The sequence below is a fragment of the Clarias gariepinus genome, chromosome 11 (assembly GCF_024256425.1).
Source record: "Clarias gariepinus isolate MV-2021 ecotype Netherlands chromosome 11, CGAR_prim_01v2, whole genome shotgun sequence".
In the NCBI taxonomy this organism is placed as follows: domain Eukaryota; kingdom Metazoa; phylum Chordata; class Actinopteri; order Siluriformes; family Clariidae; genus Clarias; species Clarias gariepinus.
The window spans coordinates 8,105,184-8,124,985 of NC_071110.1; the positions used below are offsets into that span (position 1 = coordinate 8,105,184).

Consider the following 19,802-nt stretch of genomic DNA (forward strand, 5'->3'; position numbering starts at 1 on the left):
GTGTTTCACTAGCCGGAGCGTCCAAGAACAATTGGGGTATGGGACTTGTGGATAATGAGAAATTAGATAGTTTCCGTGTGATTGCTAGAAATTCTTAAACTTATGGGGAGAGTGCGGTGAATGATGGGGTTGAGGCTGCTACCATCCAGAGCTTGAACAGGAAGAAGGTGCTCAAGCTGATGAGATCTTGAGGGTTTCTACAGTGTGAGGGCAGATTAGGTTCTGGTCAGCTCCAGAGTCAATGAGGGCCCATACTGTGTGGGACCTGTTGTTGATGGTCACCAGGACAGGAAGGCAGGAGCGAGGGATTAAGTTATTGTCCTGTTTCTGGCCCCCTAGGAACCTCAGTTTCACTAGGGGGCCTTGCCTTTTAGAAAGTGGCCAACCACAATAGAAGCAGGCTTTTTCCCTGCGTCGACACAGGCGCTCTTCTTGGGAGATGCGGGTGCGATCTACTTGCATGGGTTCTGGAGCCCTTGTATTCCACTGAAAGGGAAGTTTTGAGGAGGTCAGAGCTGTAAGGGGAGCAGCCAAAGTGCTATAGTTTTTTATAAATCTGCAATAAAAATTGCGCACCCCAAGAAGCGTTGGAGTTCCCGTCTTGAGGTGGGCGTGGGCCAGTCAGTAACTGCTTTGGCCTTGGAGGGCTCCATTTGGATCTTGGAGGGAGAAATCACAAACCCCAGAAAAGAAGTGGATTCCTGGTGAAACTCTTTCCTGGTTGAACACTTTTCTGCCTTAACAAAAAGTTTGTTCTCCAGCAGTCTCTGTAATACCTGGCGAACGTAGGTAACATGTTCATCGAGAGAGCGAGAAAAGATTAAGATGTCATCCAGGTATACAAACACACACATTCAGAAAGTCCCTTAAGACATTGTTTATCAGGGCTTGGAAAACCACGGGTGCATTAGTTAGCCCAAAGGGTACCACTAGATATTCATAATGACCAGTAGGCATGTTAAATGCTGTTTTCCACTCGTCCCCTTCCCTGATCCTGACGAGGTGATAGGCATTTCGAAGGTCCAGTTTAGTAAAGATGCGTACTCACTGCAAAAGCTCAAAAGCCGTTGTCATGAGGGGAAGGGGACGAGTGGCTAACCGTTTTTAATCGTGATTCCATTAAGTCCCCAATAATCAATGCAGGGCCGTAAAGTCCTGTCTTTTTTCTCCACAAAGAAGAATCCCGCACCTGCAGGTGAAGAAGAAGCTCGGATGATTCCAGCTGCTAGCGATTCAGTGATGTATTGATTCATGGCCTCTCTTTCGGGGGGAGAGAGGGAATAGAGACGCCCCTCTATTCTTCTACGGGGTAGAAGACGAGACTTACTGAAAACTTCTCGGAGGTCAGTATACTCCAGGGGTAACTCCCCATTCATCTGTAGCCTAGGAGTGTGTTTCTGACCCAATCTACATGAGGGTTGTGTTTCACTAGCCGGAGCGTCCAAGAACAATTGGGGTATGGGACTTGTGGATAATGAGAAATTAGATAGTTTCCGTGTGATTGCTAGAAATTCTTAAACTTATGGGGAGAGTGCGGTGAATGATGGGGTTGAGGCTGCTACCATCCAGAGCTTGAACAGGAAGAAGGTGCTCAAGCTGATGAGATCTTGAGGGTTTCTACAGTGTGAGGGCAGATTAGGTTCTGGTCAGCTCCAGAGTCAATGAGGGCCCATACTGTGTGGGACCTGTTGTTGATGGTCACCAGGACAGGAAGGCAGGAGCGAGGGATTAAGTTATTGTCCTGTTTCTGGCCCCCTAGGAACCTCAGTTTCACTAGGGGGCCTTGCCTTTTAGAAAGTGGCCAACCACAATAGAAGCAGGCTTTTTCCCTGCGTCGACACAGGCGCTCTTCTTGGGAGATGCGGGTGCGATCTACTTGCATGGGTTCTGGAGCAGGTTTAGGAAGAGAGAGTGAGCTGCAGTCTCTGGGTTTGCGGCCCCTCCCCCGTTGTCTAAGACGAAGACGGCTGTCGACGTGACCGGCAAGATCCGTTAATTCTTGGAAGCCGGAGGGAGGTTCATTGGAAGCTAATTCGTCCTTTACAGAATCCGCCAGACCACTAACAAAGGCATCACACAAGGAGTGCTCATTCCAACCACTGGAGGCTGCCAGGGTACAAAATTCAATAGCAAAGTCATAAGCAGATTGAGGATTTGGGCAGCTACCTCTCCTCCGGTATAGGAACGGTCAAACACCCTTCGTATTTCAGTAGGGAAAGAGTAGAAGTCCCTGCAGCATGGAGCCAAGAAAGAGCGGCAGGTACCAGGGTCGCCATCATAGGAAGGTGGAGCGCATAGGTGGGGTTCATGAGTTTGCAATGGGAAAGGAGCTGTCGCTGGAATAGCAGCAGGGGCCAGGGGCAGTGCCGGGGAGCCGCCTGAAGGTGCTGAATTTGTGACGAAAGGGCAGCAAGGAATATGTAACGGCTTGGAGAGTCTGGTTGATGTTTTAGAGGTCCTGCTGGTGAGAGCTCAACATGAGACCCTGGCTCTCCAAAGCTGTTCTTAGCCTGTTTAATTCTGCTGGGTCCATCTTGGCCAGATTATTCCGTCAGGCACGACAGAAAGATGAAGAGAGCTAAAGGAGCAGGACCCAAGTGCAGATTAGGGTGTGGCACGCCGGCAGTCGAGCACTTCTGTGTTTAGGGGGGAAAATCCTATAAAGTAATTCAAAGCCGGGGCAACAGGTCAAAAAGCCAGTAAAATCAGTCAGCGGTGCGTGAATCAAAAAGGGAGCGAGCAGAGACGTTGTTGTGAGCCAGTGCGAGAGTTCAAAGCCAATGAGTCAGTCAGTGAAGCGAAAAAATCTGAAAGGAGAGCAAGCAGAGACGTAGCCGTAAACCGAAGCAAAAGGTCAAAACCAGCCGGGTAACAAACAGCGAACGAGATCCAAAAAATGATAGACTAGAAGCGAAAACCGAGGACAAGCGAGGCCGTAAATAGAAACAACTAACACGAAAAGAAACACGAAATAACTCGGCTCTGAAGGCACGCAATAATCTGGCAGCGAGACAGCGCTCTGCGCTTCCTTAAATGCCGGGAGAAATTAGTTGTGAATAGGATGCCGGTGTGTAAAGAGGTGGGGCGTGTAAAAAGCATGACAGCCATAAAACATGAGCATGTGAGAGAAAGAGGACATGACAGCGTGGGAAAAAAGGGAGAAATGACGGCAGTCCAAAATGACAATAACGACAGTAATGTGTTCTTTTATGCCTATTTTGTATTCTATATAATAAAATGCTCTCAGATTTTTAATCTTTTACTATGCAAGAATTCAACAGCTGTTTAATGCTCAAATACCATTTTTGGTTGTGCTTACACATTTTCAATTTCTGTATTGTAGAAAAGAAAGTTGCATGTTTTGCATTTGCCCTGCACCTTTTGCCCAACAGAGATATTAGAAAAAAACTAGCAGTTGATTTGTATTTACATCACTGTCTGAGCTATCACGTGAGTAAATATGGTCCAACATTGCTAAATATAATGCAGATACAGTACACAAGTTGAAGCTATAGTACAACAAGGTATAAGATAGAACTAAATAGGAGTAATGATAATTTAATAATTAAAATGTCATTTTCACTGCGACAGCTCTGCTTATGTGTTGTTGATGTAGATGAATACTTCATACTGTCCTGTTATACCTAAATTATATATTATAAAACTATAAATTACTGTATACTTAAATTAGTTTAAATTTAAACTAATTGGGTTATGTTTAATGTACATGCTTATTTATGTTTTATTTTATTGTTTATGCTCTTTTAGGCTGGAATTAACATGAACAGAACCTACTTCAACATGAATGCTTTCAACTCAAGTTTATTACTAAACGCATCATTTGTGCGTCCAGAGTACTTTTTTATCAGTGGATTTTCTGGAATTCCTTTCAGCCAATATTACTTTGTTTTTCTCATTTTTATTTATGTTGTCTCACTTTGTGGGAACTCTTTTGTACTTTTTATGATATTAGTTGACCATTCACTGCATATTCCTAAATACATGGGAATTTTTAATTTGGCTCTGTCAGACTTTGGTGAAACAAATGCACTGATTCCTAGCCTTGTGAAGACATTCTTTTATGATTCACAGTACATATCCTATGATGCATGTTTGACAAACATGTTTCTTACTTTTTTCTTTTTTAGTGGACAGTCTCTAAGTCTTGTTGCATTAGCATATGATCGCTTTATTGCTATTTGTTTACCACTGAGATACCATGCAATTGTAAGCACTTCCTTCATGTTTGCAACTTTAATTGCGATATGGATATTTAATGTTATTGTAATTGGCACAATGGTGGTTTTGATTACACGACTGTCATTCTGTAAAACCAATGAGATAAAAAGCTTTTTTTGTGACCATGGGCCAATTTATACAATTGCATGTAATGACAACAGTATAAATTCTTTCATGGCAAAATTATGTACTGCAATATATCTTTATGCACCATTTATTGCCATAGTCTTGTCATACTTAGGCATTTTGTTGACATTAATTAAGGTAACGACATGGAAGAGTCGTCTTAAAGCACTCAAAACCTGTGTCTCTCATCTGTTAGTAGTGGCTATATTTTTTCTTCCTGTATTAAGTACATACCTTGCTGCTCTAAATTTCTCTCTCCATCCTAATGCTAGGATAATCAATACTTCACTTTCACGAACAATTCCACCCATGTTAAATCCCATTATTTATGTCTTGAACACAAAGGATTTCAGAGGTTTAATAATAAAAATGTTTAAAAAGAAAACCACCATGATTTCCAACGTTCATGCTTTAGCAAAGTAATAGCATGCTTTTTAGTGCTTTCTATGTTTAGTACACAAATGTCTAATATCTTTTAAACATATCTGTAGTGAGTCTACTGGTTTAGTTCCAGTCAAGAGTCTGCCTTGGTCAACCAAAATAATAATTTAGATTTGACACTTGAAGAAATTGTGTTAAATTTAGGCTAAAAATCCTTAATGGTTACCATATGTAAAAACTCTATAAAAAAATGTTATTTTTAGATAACCAGTCCTTCTTTCATGTCTCCTTTTCCTTCTTTGCTTCCTTTCTATGTAACTAGTACATAAACTATACCTACAAAACTGTAGAAGTGAATTAATGAAGCATTTTTAACAAAACTTTTTTACATTTATGGTTTTTTCACAGGGAGCCCATCAATATGCTCTAAAATTAGGCAACTGTCGGATTTTTTATTTTTTTTACTTCTACAATATGTAACAAATACTACAGAGTCAGCCAAAAATATATAAACACACTTCAGGAAAAGAAAAATAGTTTAATTTAATATTAAAATATTTATACTCTCAAAGAATTTATACATTTAATTTATATCATATAACTATGTTTTTAAGTTTGTCTTTTCCTGAAGTGTGTATACATTTTTTGGCTGACCCTATGTTGATTATTATTGACAGGTTTATAAACTTAAGTTGTAATTTATATGTTATTTAAATAGACATCGTTGACTAGAATTTGTAAGATTTTTAGGCCTGTAACAATGACAGACAGTACACATGCATACTAAAACTATATAATAAAAAATAATAAAACTATGCAAAATATATACCTCTAATACATTTGAGCGTTCCTCCTAAAGATGTAATAAAGTAAAAGTGACATACTAATGTTTGTTGTCTGACTTTAATGCACATTTGTATATTCTCCTAAATGTATAATCTCACAGCAGAGGAAGGACAGGTACATATGTCCCTTAAATGGCCAAAGTTTATAGAGTATATACTCTAAGTATATACTTACTGTCCAACACATGTATGGGCCTCTCCCTAACAAAGTTGGAACAGCATGATTGTATAGGTCTTCTGTAGCATCACAATTTTCTTGTAAACTGAAACCACAGGCCCAGTCATGTACAAGCAGAACAGTGCTCAAAAGTTTGCTAAGGTTGGCATGGGGTCTGCCCAATGCTGTGACCTCAATCCCACACAATCACCCCTTTCCCAGATTAAGTGGAAAGTCTTTTTAGAAGATTGGAGGTTATTATAACAGCAAAGGAGTTTGTGAAGTTTGTGTAAATAGATGTTCAAAAAGCACATTTATGTACCACGCTACTTAAAAGATGTTACTCAAGGCTCAGTGCATCCAGACTTGATTTAGAACATTTGGTCTATTGCTATCTTGTGGTAATTCTTTTTCATTGTAGCATGGTTCTCTATTGCTATTGGAGAGAAAATGTGTTAAATAAGGTAATTTGTGGGAGGTATTAAAAATAGTACCTAACAACCTTTCGTCAAACTCAATCTTGACAGTTTTATTGCCCCTTTTTATGACCTTTTATGACCTTTGAGTTGACCTTTGGATGACCTTTAGGATTTTTTATGGCTTGGAGTTTTCGATAAAAGGGGGGTGTAACAATGCTTATGCATTAGACATCGTTTCATTTTTAATGTTGATGCTAGAAGTTGATTGTAGGTGCTTTGTGTTTTGTTTTATTATTATTAGTGAAAATGAATGCTTATGAGGATATAATTTCGGAGCTGCCTTTGACGGCTGTGTATGAGTCGTCTTTGACTAGAGCTCCGAAGAAACGTGTACTGTATTTGCGTCGAACTCAGCGACCACCACGTGAACCGCTCCGGGAAGAGATGAGTCTGGATCACAGGCGCAAGTGGGGATTTGTGTTTAAATACTTAGACGGGGAGATGTTTTTCTACCAACTAGAGAAAGGTGAAACATTTAATCCGTGTGTTGAAGAAACAACGATCACCTCAAGCGACTGGGGTGTGTTGAGCTTGATGATTTTCAAGTTACTTAAAGAAAAGAAGAAGATTGAAGGAGCCTTACCAGCGAGTGAGAGTGAGAACTTAAATCTCTGGCGCGAAATTGAAGAAGAAGAAGAAGAAACTCGTGTCGATGAAACAACAGCAAAGACTGTGCTGCAAAGCGAATCGAAGAAGAAAAGACTGAGAATAATATGGGAAACAAAAGCAGCAGCTACGGGTAAATGGTTTTACCGCGTGAGCTGGGGCTTGACCAGCGAGAACGAGCCGGAGGGATCGGTGACCATGGAGCGTTTCAACACAGAGTGTGGTGTTTTTCACCCTACTCTGAGCGTCCCGATCGACGGCTGGATCAGAATGCACAAAGTTTTCGGGGAGCGAATCACAGGACTTTTCCACAAGAGTCGTGATTGGAGGGATCAGCTTGTGACGAGGCGTGCTCTCTTCTAGCTCCGCCTCTTCTTCAGGCGGGCAGTTTAAATCCCTCTAGTTCGCAGCTTTGTTCCATCCGACACGCTTTCCGAATTTATGTCAGCGGTGTCTTGGCGAGCGACTCAGCACAAACTTCTGTGTCTTCAACAATGTCTGAAAGTCAGCAGTGCGACTGGGAGGGCTGTGAGTGCGCGACGGTTACGCTGCGTAATGATGGTGATGAGACAGACGGATGGCTTTCCCGTGTTCATATGGACGCGATGAAAACTGTGGTGACAAGGCTGTGTTCTATAGTCGTGTATCGCTACCGAGAAGAAACCTGCTACGGTTGTATCATAGACCATCCTAGTCAGAAACACCACGAGTGTCTGTGGGGTTTTACGGACGACTTTTTCTGCGACAACTTTAAAGAAGTGCGGAAGAGACTGTGGACTGATCGCTTTATTCCGTCCATTCTGCGCTTTCTGGAAGCGAACAGTCTGTCACCAGCGGACGAGGTTAAACTGCGCGGGGTGTCCGAGACCTATCTGCATGAGCTGAGAACCACCGTGGACATCGAAGAGACGCTTATACAGATACTGAAAGACTTAACCGGAGAGGACGAAACTATGCCAAAGAACCGAAGCTTGGAAAAAGTTGTGAACTTTTGGTACGGGAACAAGGTCTGAAGAAGATGGGTAACTGCCTGCGGAAATTGAGCTCGTATGCGCACGGGTATCTGGTGAGCAGCGAGATGCAGAGACTGGTGGTTAAAGTAATCGAAAACAGAGTCGACGACGCTTTAAAGTTTCAATCGAATTTTATGTGTGTACCTGACGATGTAAGGAGATTTGAAGAGATTCTGTGTATTATTAAATCTGTAACCGGTTCTGCAAACTGGGACGAGCTTGTGCAGGCAATATTACAGCTGAATGTGAATTCCCCAGTCATTACCTTTTGTAAGATTATTGATGTTTTAAGTGAAAAAGAAATGGGCATGCATCATATGTTTACACTATACGCATTGTTTGTTGATATTATGGTTATCTTTATAAAAAACAATTATTCTGTAGAAGTAGTTAACGACATTAGGAAAATTCACGATGTTGTATTGTATAGAAATGGTAATGTATTCCTTACACAAGTTTTGAAAGTAATCAAACGCTGCTGATATTACTATCGTGATTGATTTTTTCTTGTATGATGTTTTAAAAAACAAATAATGATGTTTTGTATGTTTAAAAAAAAAAAATGCCATTGTATTCCTTATACAAGCTTTAAAAGTAATCAAACGTGATTGTTTCTTTTTCTTCATGTATAATCTTTTATATATAAAAATAAAAATGAGTTAAAACTAAATAAAGGATATTCTTTTTTTTCACCCCTCAACATCGAGTCTCATGTAAACAAGCATCCTTATGTGATTACCACCACTCGTCCCAAACGAGGGACAAGGCTAAAAGGGTCATAAAACAATCAAATCCTAATTGAACACTTCACACTGACTAAAAACCAAGGGTAAAAGGGTCATAAAACTATCAAATCCTAATTGTGGACTTCACACTGACTAAAGACCAATGGGTCATAAAACTGTTACACTTCCTGAACGAGGGACAAGGCTAAAAGGGTCATAAAACAGACACTTCCCAAACGTCTATCACACTTTACAGTGACAGAGACCAGGGGGTCATAAAACACTTTTCTGCGTCAAGCTAAACAGATCATAAAACTCGCACACACACACCTTAAACGACAATAGTATACATCACAGACACAGAGAGCGAGTCATAGCCATAAACACTCATTCCGATCAAGAATAAAGTTATTAGAGATGTCTCAAAACCTCGATAGGCTGATGAAAAAAATATATTACGATCCTTCACACCCCGCCAGTTTCGGCAGGGTGCAGAGGCTGCATAAGGCCTTACAAAATGAAACGGGTCGGAAAATAAAACTCAAGAGGGTTAAGGAATTTCTAGCTGAACAAGACACGTACACGTTGCATAAAACGGCCAGAACGCGATTTTCTCGAAATAAAGTTTTTACATCGAGACCTCTCAACCAGTTTCAAGCGGATCTCGCGATATGCAAAAACTGGCGTCGTACAACGACGGATTCAAGTATTTACTGACGGTGATCGTTTTTTTTCTGTTTTTTCTAAGAAAGCCCATGTAAGAGCTATAAAGAAAAAATCTGCTACAGAAGTAACCAACGCCTTCGCCTCGATTTTAAAAGACAGCGGGGTTCCTCGTTTTCTCCAGACTGACAAAGGGGGTGAATTCTACAATAAAACTTTCCAGACTCTAATGAGAAAAAATAACATTACGCTTTTCAGCACGTCCAGCGATGTGAAAGCCTGCGTGGTCGAGAGATATAATCGGACGTTAAAATATTTTACCGCTAAAAACACTTTTAGATACATCGATGTGTTGCAGGATTTCATCAAAAGTTATAATAACACATACCATTCTAGTATAAAAATGACCCCTATGCAAGTGACTCCCGCAAACACTTCTCAAGTTTTTCAAAATCTCTACGGTACATTCCCTCTACGGCATAAGAAAAAATTAAAGATGAATTTTAAAGAGGGCGACCTGGTGAGAATATCCAAGCTGAGAGGTGTTTTTGAGAAAAAATATACACAGAGTTTTACGGACGAGATATTTACGGTATCCGACTGCATACCGCGTTTTCCTCCTGTGTATAAATTAAAGGATAATGACGGTGAAGCGTTAGAGGGTACTTTTTACGAGGCCGAATTACAGAGAGTAAAGGTCGCTAAAGACAGAGTCTTTCAGATACAAGAAATTCTGGGAGAGCGTATGATAAGGGGGATGAAACATTATCTGGTGAAATGGCGAAACTGGCCTGAGAAATTCAACAGCTACGTGAGAGCCGGGGATTTGATCAATGTATAAAAAAATAAAACTCGAAGATGCACAATTATTTGCACAATGGAACCTTCAAGCAGAGAGGCTTTCTACATCACCCTACCCTCGAATGCCAGCTGGGACATGTTTAAGAATAATACGAGTTCAAGTTTTCGAGTTGACATGGCCAAGCATATAGTCCTCGACGGTGCGTGGGAAGTGGCGCTGACTGATGTATCATATTCGCATTCCTGGCATAACCTACCAAGAGAGGGAGCCGAGTTTAGGTGGATAGACACTTGGGAACACGAAACTCGAGGCGACGTCGCCAAGATGGATTTGAGCGCGTTTACCCAGCATAAAGTAAATTTAAAATATGGTGTTTATGAAGACAAAGACCAACTCATGAAAACTCTGGATGAGGAATTTCGACAGATAGGATTAGACGTCGGGCTGAGCTTTAATAGACCCCTACAGAGTTTCCAATGGATGGGGAGCAGTCGCTATCGCCTGCATTTAGAGCCCCGCTGTGTTTCATGCTGGGTGTGAAACCTGGTAAATGGTTTGCGGCAGGCCCCGGCCCAAAAATATCCCCATTCCCCGCCGACCTGAAAGCGGGATTTTATCATCTCTATGTTTATATCGACGTCATCACTCCGCAGATCGTAGTAGACGCATACGCGCCTCTGCTACGCGCGGTTAAAATAGAGGGGAAATATGGAGATGTTATCACTCGCTCATACGGCATCCCCCATTACGTACCCGTGGCTAAGAATTATATTGAAAACATACACGTGGAGATTAAATCTGATCAAAATAAACAGGTAGTCTTCACCTATGGTAAGACGCTACTCACGCTCCATTTCAGACCTGTTAAAACGTCATTATGGCCTCGTTAACTTACAGAGCTGACCCCAGGCGTTTTGTAACTTATTACGAGAACCAAATTGGCGGGTTACCGGGCTTTAACGGCGCCCCAGTCATGTACAGACGAGGAGTCTGGTCGGTTTTTTCGAGACTGTTTCGTTTTATAATACCTTTGGTAAAAAAGCGTTTTAACGTCGCTAAACCTCATCTAGCAGCCGCCACTAAGGGCATCGCTTCGGACGTGATCAGCGGAGCCGTCAGGAAAGCAGGCGAAGGCTCGGGAGGTCAGAAGGGGTCAGGAATCGCCATTCTATCTCGAAGAGCCATAAAACGACCGCCCGGTCAACGTGTATCAAAGTCTAAAAAAAGAAGAGTGTCTAAAAAGAGGAAATCAGTTGGTGAAAGTAGATCAGCTGGAAGGAGGTTGACGGCGAGGTCTCGCAACATATTTTAGAGTTGACTGAAAATAAAAAAATTAAAAATCAGACATGGCTCTTTTACACGAGAAATCGTCCAAATGCGCCATGATGGAGCTTGACTTATTCTCTGCCCCTATGATTGAAAATCACTAATCCTGACGGATCGGATATTCTGCCAGACGCGCCAGTGGGTTTAGTGAATTACCCATTAAACGCCATTTTTTCACAATGCGACGTTACATTGGGCGATCGATTAATTTCTCAAGCCAGCGCAACGCACCCTTACAGGGCTATGATAGAGACTTTGCTTAACTATTCAGAGGACACTCTGAAAAGTCAATTCAGCGCAGGTCTGTTTTACAAAGACACAGCGGGAGCCATGGATTCAGTGGTGGTGGTAAACGGCCCCAATCGACGCCTGGTTCAGAGGGCTCGATTCAGTCAGGAATCTAGGGAGATTCATCTATTAGGAGCCCTTCACGCGGACATTTTCTTCAGCGAAAGACTCCTGTTAAATGGTGTTGATCTACGAATCAGGTTGATTCGCGCTAATGATGAATTTTGCCTCATGCATCCGAGCAATCGTGCTTATAGTCTGAAAATACTAGGAGCATCTCTTTTCATCAAAAAGGTCTCAGTCGCAGCCGCAGTGCGTTTAGGTCACAAGGTGGCCTTGACACGAGGCAATGCCTTATATCTTATTTCATGTATAAACGTGAAGACCTACTCTATCCCAGAGAATTCCCGCGTGTGTAATCACGAGAATCTGTTTCTGGGGGCTACCCCCAAATACATGGTTATGGCTATGGTGAATCACGAAGCGTTCACAGGTAAATGTGACCTTTCGCCGTTTAACTTCATACACAACGACGTTGAATATCTGGCGCTGTGTCAAGACGGTAGACAGATCCCCGCCAAAGCGTTTCAACCTCAATTCAACAGCGGCTTAGCCATCAGAGAACATACAACATATTTACAACACATTTTACAACATATTTACAGCTACAGGGAGACATCTGAAAGATCTACCACTCGCCATCGACAGACAGGATTTCCACGAGGGATACGCTTTATTTGTTTTTAATCTTAGCCCCTCCGAAGACACAGAGGCTGTTTCTCCCGTATCCAGTGGTTTTTTAATTCAATTCAATTCAATTAAATTTTATTTGTATAGCGCTTTTAGCAATTTTCATTGCCGCAAAGCAGCTTTACATAGTCAAAAGAATTATTTAGGTTTGTATGAAGTGTGAGTTTGTATGGATCAAAATGGTCAGTTTGTCCCTGGTGAGCAAGCCGAGGGCGACAGTGGCAAGGAAAAACTCCCTGAGATGGTAAAAGGAAGAAACCTTGAGAGGAACCAGACTCAACAGGGAACCCATCCTCATTTGGGTAAAACAGAGAGCAGTAAATGATCTTCATTTATACAGTGTGTAGGGTGGCAGGCAGTTTAGCATAACAGTTGATGTTAATATGGAGTCCAGGTAGTTTTTGAAGACTCTAGGTAGACTTGTAGGAAGTTCCAGTCCTAAACTAACGAACTGTCAAGTCCCCAGAGAAACAGTTGCCAACACCAGTCGAGGCCAGAACCATTTTCTAGGTAGAGAGACTCATTTCCAGACACCAGACGCATCCCAGAGAGACACACGGGGCATCCATGTGACGAGATCTTCAGCCAGAAGCGGGGCACCAGGATGGGTCAGACAGGTCCGGAGGGCAGAGGGAGTCTGGATCACTGGCAGCTCAGGAACGACATGTGTAGCTCGACAGAGAGAGAGAGAAAGAGTGAAAGTGGGGACAGGAGGAGAGAGGAAAAAGAAAGAGGGGGGGAAAGAGAAGAAGAGGAGAGATGGCAGTTAGGTATGGTCACAGTCACACAATGTATAATGTGAATGTATATTAACTGTAGAGTGCAAGCAGAGACTCCGGCAGGACTAACTATGACAGCATAACTAAAAGGGAGAGCCAGAAGGAAACACAAACATGAGGGCTTCCTGAGATGTAAAGCAAACAATCACCTCACCGTCAGCAAACCTGAGTGATCAATGAGAGTGAGGAAGACAGCATCCAAACATACCAGTTCACCATAATACTCTACGTCCATGAGTCCCCCAGATCTGCTCCTTTACCTATGGAAAATCTATTTATAAAAATGCTTGGCTAAATAAATAGGTTTTTAGCCTGGACTTAAACACTGAGACTGTGTCTGAGTCCCGAACACTATTTGGAAGACTATTCCATAACTTTGGGGCTTTGTAAGAAAAAGCTCTGCCCCCAGCTGTATTTTTCATAATACGCGGTACTGACAAGCAGCCTGCATCCTTTGATCGAAGTAGGCGTGGCGGATCGTAAGACACTAGCAGTTCGCTCAGGTACTGCGGCGCGAGACCATTTAATGCTTTATATGTCAAGAGTAGTATTTTGAAATCAATGCGAAATTTCACAGGGAGCCAATGGAGTGAAGATAAGATAGGGGTGATGTGCTCATATCTTCTGGTTCTGGTGAGGACTCTCGCTGCTGCATTCTGGACTAGCTGAAGCTTATTTATGCATCTAGCTGAACAACCAGACAGTAAGGCATTACAATAGTCCAACCTAGAGGTGATAAAAGCATGAACTAGTTTTTCTGCGTCGTTTAGCGACAATAAATTTCTTATTCTGGCAATATTTCTGAGGTGAAAGAATGCTATCCTTTTTTAAGACTTGAATTACGTTGTCGCACCCCACTTCCCCACACAACTACGCTGATAGTGTACGCCTGTTACAATTCGATTCTTGAAATAAACTCTAAAAGAAACGTCCTACTCGACTATTACTAACTTTTTTCCGCCGAAGGAGGGGGAAAAATGAACAATCATCAGCTGGAAAATCTTCTTCGTCATCTACTGGGAGATTCATTCAGCGGCGTTTATGCCTCTGACGAGCTACCTATGCTATCGAAAAGTTTTCATCGACCGGCCTATTTCATAGTTAACACGCACCCCCGACACATGCCAGGAGAACACTGGCTCGCTCTCTCTCTGGACGCAGATGGGGAAGCGAGCTTTTTCGACTCTTTTGGTCTCCCCCCTGACTTTATGTATTATCCAAAAACAATCCTGGATTTTTTGGAAAATCAGGGAGGAATGAAAAACATCTTCTACCATAACAGACAGTTGCAGAGCCCCGTGTCGGCTGTCTGCGGTGAACATTGCGTGTATTATCTGTGTCATAGGACATGCGGACTGGCGTACGAGGACGTGCTATCTTTTTACGGAGATGATGTGATAAAAAATGACAGGATGGTGTCTGAGTTTATGAACCGCTACCAGAGCTGTATAAGAAGTCGTCGAGCGGGTCTATTTAATCACACTGTCTGCTCTCTGAAGATGTTTACAGAGTGTCATAATATGTAACTTGTATTATGATTCTTCTCTGTGTATGTTTTTTTTTTTTTAAACCTTGATATATAGTCAAAAGAGTGTGATACCTTTTGTCTTTTTTATTTATTTATTTTTTTATTTTACCACTATTATTATTCATTTACCTTGATATATATGCGAAAGAGTGAAAAAAAAGACATGATACCTTGTAATCGAATCAATAAAGATTTTATTTTAAACGGACAAAAACAGTGTTATTTATTTCATTTCATGAGAAATTAACCCATCGAGGTGAAATATTTGCGAGTCGCATCATCTTCCTCTTCTTTTTTTCAATTACTGATAGAAGGGGTGTCTTTGCGTGAGGCGGAGAGCCTGCGATATCAGCGTCGTAACTTTTACCCGTCGAGCCGTCAGCGCCGTCTTCTTTAAACGATTCAATGTCCCGCCGCGCGTTGCTGTTGGGGATCGTCGATAAGGGGATATTCAGGCTTGAGAGTGTCTGCACAAAAGCGTTCCAGCCCGCGGGGCGCCTGTTAAGAGCCATCTTGCGGGTGCTTGTTAAATGTTTCATCAGATCGACTATGTGGGAACCGTTAATCACACGCTTCTTAAAAATAAACTCCCCATTTTCGTTCCACTCCCCCGGTCCCGAGGCCTCTGATATCTTATGTAAAATATAAGAGGCATTCCTTTTGAAATGGGGGTTAATGCATTCATAACGTCTTTTAAAATAACGTCTTTCTTTTCTTTCTGAGCCTCGACGAGGCTTTCGGGTTCTTTTGGTAAAGTAAGGGCGATCTCTCGAGTCTCGCCTTGCTTCTGTTTCTGAAGATTAAGGTATCTCTGCAGGAGAACGTTGTACTTTTTAATTTTTTCGTCGGGCGATATCCCTTTCTGATCCACCCGCACGGAAAAAACCTATATAAAACATATATGTTTTATGAACAAACATGTTTTATATATGAAGTTTTTAATATATGTGACATATATAAAATTGGCTGTTTTCCTATATTATATGTACATATATGTACATATATGCGTACATATATGCGTGCGTGCATATATGCGTGCATATATGTACCTATAGACATATATGTGACATATATAAAATTGGCCGTTTTCCTATATTATATGTACATATATGCGTACATATATGCGTTCGTGCATATATGTACCCATATAGACATATATGTGACATAAATAAAATTGGCCATTTTCCTATATTATATGTACATATATACGTGCATATATGTACCTATGTGCATATATATGCACCTATATTTTTACCTAGATATTAGTAAAATTATTAAAATCTATAGCTGTTAGACAACATAAATAAAAGCCCAAAATGTAGAAATTTAATTTTTTTATTTTTTTAAGAACAATCAAATAGTAAAAGAACAAAAATAAGACAAAAAAACTCAACAGGAAGAAAACATATATATATTTTGAGGACCTTCTCAGCTTCGTGAGCTTTGAATTGATAGATGTGCCTGTCTGCCCTCGGGTGGCTGTTGGCCACTTCTTCAATGTAGCATCTAGAAAAGACAAAAACAATAGGACAGTATAATAATAATAAATGATTATTTATTAAAACGTTTATAAACATCTGTAAACTCCATAAGGCATTAGCTTAGCCACCGGGAAATATCATGTTTGTGCTACATACAGAAAGGCAGCATGTTAGCATGATTTACCTAAACTATGTAAATGGCATTGAAAGCCAATGTGTCACACAAGCTGACAAGAGCTAGCTGAAGGAAAATATTTACTAATATTAGTTTAATATAATCAGAATAAGAGTTATATAAGACTTAATAACTTACCCAGTGTGTCCTCCTGGATTCTCTCTTCAAAATGCTCCCTGTTTGTCGTCAGGGCCACACAGTCTTCTTCTGAGGTAAATGTAAACTCCTCCCACTTTCCAGAACATTCTGAAGAGTTTCCTTGTCCGGGGGCGTGGCCTAGTATGTAAATTAGCCGGACTGATTTCCGTGTGATTGGCGTGTGGGCGTGTCCTGCCTCGGGTCATTAGCAGATAATGCGACAGAAATTCTAAAATGTGTTTTTTATTTAGTTAGTTCTTAGTTATTGCCTTGATAATAGAAAATATGAGCGCATCATGTATGACAGTTGCCAAAGTGAGATATGAGCTAAAATGACCAGATCCTGCCATGAGCTATATAGGAGACATATCTTGTATGTACATATAGGGCTTATATGTGGATATAAAGAAGCAATACAGGAGACCTATATGGCCTGTATATGCACATATATGCACCTCAATTTTGCCTATATGCAGCATATATATTATCATATATATGCATATATACTGCATATAGGCTTCATATATGCGCATATATCCCCATATAGGTGAGGATAAATGCGCATATATACTGCATATAGACCTTCATATATGCGCATATATCCTCATATAGGTGAGGATATATGTGCATATATACTGCATATAGGTGAAGATATATGTGCATATATCCTCATATAGGTAAGGATATATGCGCATATATACTGCATATAGGTTTAATATATGCGCATATATCCTCATATAGGTTCTTTCCATGTGGGCAGTATCTCTCTCATCTTCTGATCCAGCTCATTTTCGGCTCTTTCTCTGATATCCTCGCCGTGCTTAACCTTCTCGTTTAGATGGTTTAGTTGTTCAGGGGAGATGAGAAACATTTTTCGCGAGGTCATTCTTTATTTATTTAGAAATGGCACTGCCGATCAGCTGCGCTACAAACGGTAGAGCCGTGCTAAGTAATGGTAGAAGAAAACCGCCTGTTTGAAAAATTTTTCGTTTCTTGGATACGGGGGTCTTCTTGTCAGCGATCAGTCTAATGTATTTCTTCTGTCGCTGGAGTTTCTTATACTGATGTCTGGACACGGGGATATTCCCTTTCAAAAGGTTTAAAGCAATCTCGCACAGAGCTCTGATGACATCAGCGGAACATGTATGCAATATAGCTTTATGCTGCCGCAGTGGAATAGAGACTAAGGATCTGAGCAGCGGCATGTTTCTTTTCATACGAGCAGACATTTTATATATATTTATATATATATTTTTTTTTAATCTGTTGAAAATATTACATTTCTTCGGTAGATATACACAAGCCATCTCTGCAGGTAGTAGACCGGCTCTCAGTCTGAAGCGGTCTGGACAAGAGGGTGTCAAGTCTAGTAATAAATAGCTGTGTGGCTTATTTGTAGCGTCTTCGTAACTCTCTAAAAAGAAGGCCCTCTGTCTCGGGAATATCTGATTCGCTAATATAGACATCTGCAGCTTGTCACGGGGTTTTTTAAATAAAATAAGATGAGTGCAGTTTAAGTTCAGGGTTCTACTGTATTTACCTTTATGAAAAATGTTCTGAGTCAGAAACATAACAGACATATTTCTGTGATGGCGATACTGTGTGAAAATTTTAACCACTTCAGGATGGTCGAAGGCTTTCAAAACGACGTCGTCCAGAATAACCAGATGATTTTTATCTTTAGGAAAAATTGTTTCATCATCAAAGGAATCAGGCAGACCTTCTAAAAATGTTATCCTTTTATTCAACATTTTTTGCAATTTACTGTACATTGGTTGAAAACGTGTATATTCAAACAATATTATCAGGCTGTGTATCCAAAACATGTGTACAATTCTCCAACACATTCTTTACAAAGAAAGTTTTTCCTGATCCACTGGGTCCCACAATCAGACATGAAAAGGGTAATTTTAATCTAGGGTCGAAAGTCGTTTCCTCCGCAGCCTCGATGTGTGACATGTTTATTTATTTACTTTTATTTAGTAGCCAAAAGGTAAGCTTCCGCCCCCGCCCAATAGACGTCTTGTCAAAAACGACGCGAAACCTTTTTCCGAACGATGAGTTTTTTAAACGAAAACCGTGCTTCTCCCGAACTATGCTATGTTGAGGGGTCGTGGGAAACTCTCGTGTGAGCCACTGATATAATCCTCGACGAGGTCTTTTACAGTGTCGAAGTTGATTCGTTGACAACACTCGTACAACTGTGTGATGCCCTTAACACGCAGCACTACTTTAGACGCCCTAGTCTGATAGGTGTAGCTCTTAGAACCGGCAGAAACTAATTCTTTTATCGTATCACCGTCCAATTCGTCCGTTAGTTGACCTAAATAATTACCCATCTCAAGAGGGGTCTCGCCTTCTCTGGTTATATAGATCAGGCTATCGGTGTCATAATACAAGACTCGCTCTTGCAGCTGATCCAGGTAACTAAAAAGGGTCATTCGGCCGTAGCCTGTTGTAAAGGCTGCAATAAAAACATTATCTGTTTTGTTAGGGGGTGCGACACAGCGCTCGCCGTGTTGCCATTGTAGCATAGCGACGTTCTCGTTTAGGAAGCTGAAATAGTTAACGTTATGATTACCTGAAAACATGTAATTAAAGAAGATTTTAGGATCACTTATGAGTTCCGTGTTAATCATGTTGGAGCGCTGAGCGAATTTACCCCAGAAGCTGTTCAGACAAAGTTTAGCCACCTGTCTTTAGGCTGGATTAAAGGCTATTTTAGCAGCGTCTAACAGAATACCCTGATTGGTGTTATACTCGGCTATGTAACGCTGTTTACCCTCATCGTCCGTAACCTCAGATGGATGACCGCTCGCCTCTTGCTTGCCTTTTAAAAAAAGTTTTGATGTAGCCTTTGAATAAGTCGGCACTCTTCTCACTAAAATGCCATACCTCTGTGATCTCAGCTACCACATAGCCCTTATCTAAGGCGAGAGTAAACTTCGGGCGTTATCCAGACCCCTGTCAACGCTCGTTCTTCGTCTGTGTGGGGGCAAGAACCTCGCTGGAAATTCAGGTCTGCGCGTGTGCGGCAGAGAGTGAAAACCAGACGTCCTTTCTCCGATCTATAAGGTAGAACCGGGAAAAATAAACCTCTGGGAGGTAAAACACGGGCTCTTATTAAACCGAAATAATCTCGAGGGTTTCCAAAACCCTTAAAAATTATTTCAGGATGACCTTCGGGGTAAGGGAATGTATAATTCACATAAGGGTACAGTGAGGTCACGTCTACGTATCTCACGCTTTCAGTGGGGCCTGCTGTGTACCGCAATCTTACAGGGCAGGTCCGGCCGCCGTA

General features: G+C 41.3%; 1 protein-coding gene across 2 annotated transcripts; it reads left to right on the plus strand.

The window, feature by feature from the left end:
- The first annotated feature begins 1,488 nt into the window (after nucleotides 1-1,488).
- Nucleotides 1,489-4,788, plus strand: LOC128533463 (olfactory receptor 1M1-like). Of its 2 annotated transcripts, XM_053507735.1 has the most exons (2): nucleotides 1,489-1,512; nucleotides 3,784-4,788. In XM_053507735.1, the coding sequence occupies exon 2, from the start codon at nucleotides 3,802-3,804 to the stop codon at nucleotides 4,786-4,788; it is 987 nt and encodes a 328-aa protein (XP_053363710.1). In that variant the 5' UTR covers nucleotides 1,489-1,512; nucleotides 3,784-3,801. The 2 variants fall into 2 exon arrangements, with proteins under 2 accessions (XP_053363710.1, XP_053363709.1); XM_053507734.1 differs by lacking the exon at nucleotides 1,489-1,512 and having other exon boundaries at nucleotides 3,715-4,788.
- Nucleotides 4,789-19,802: the final 15,014 nt, after the last annotated feature.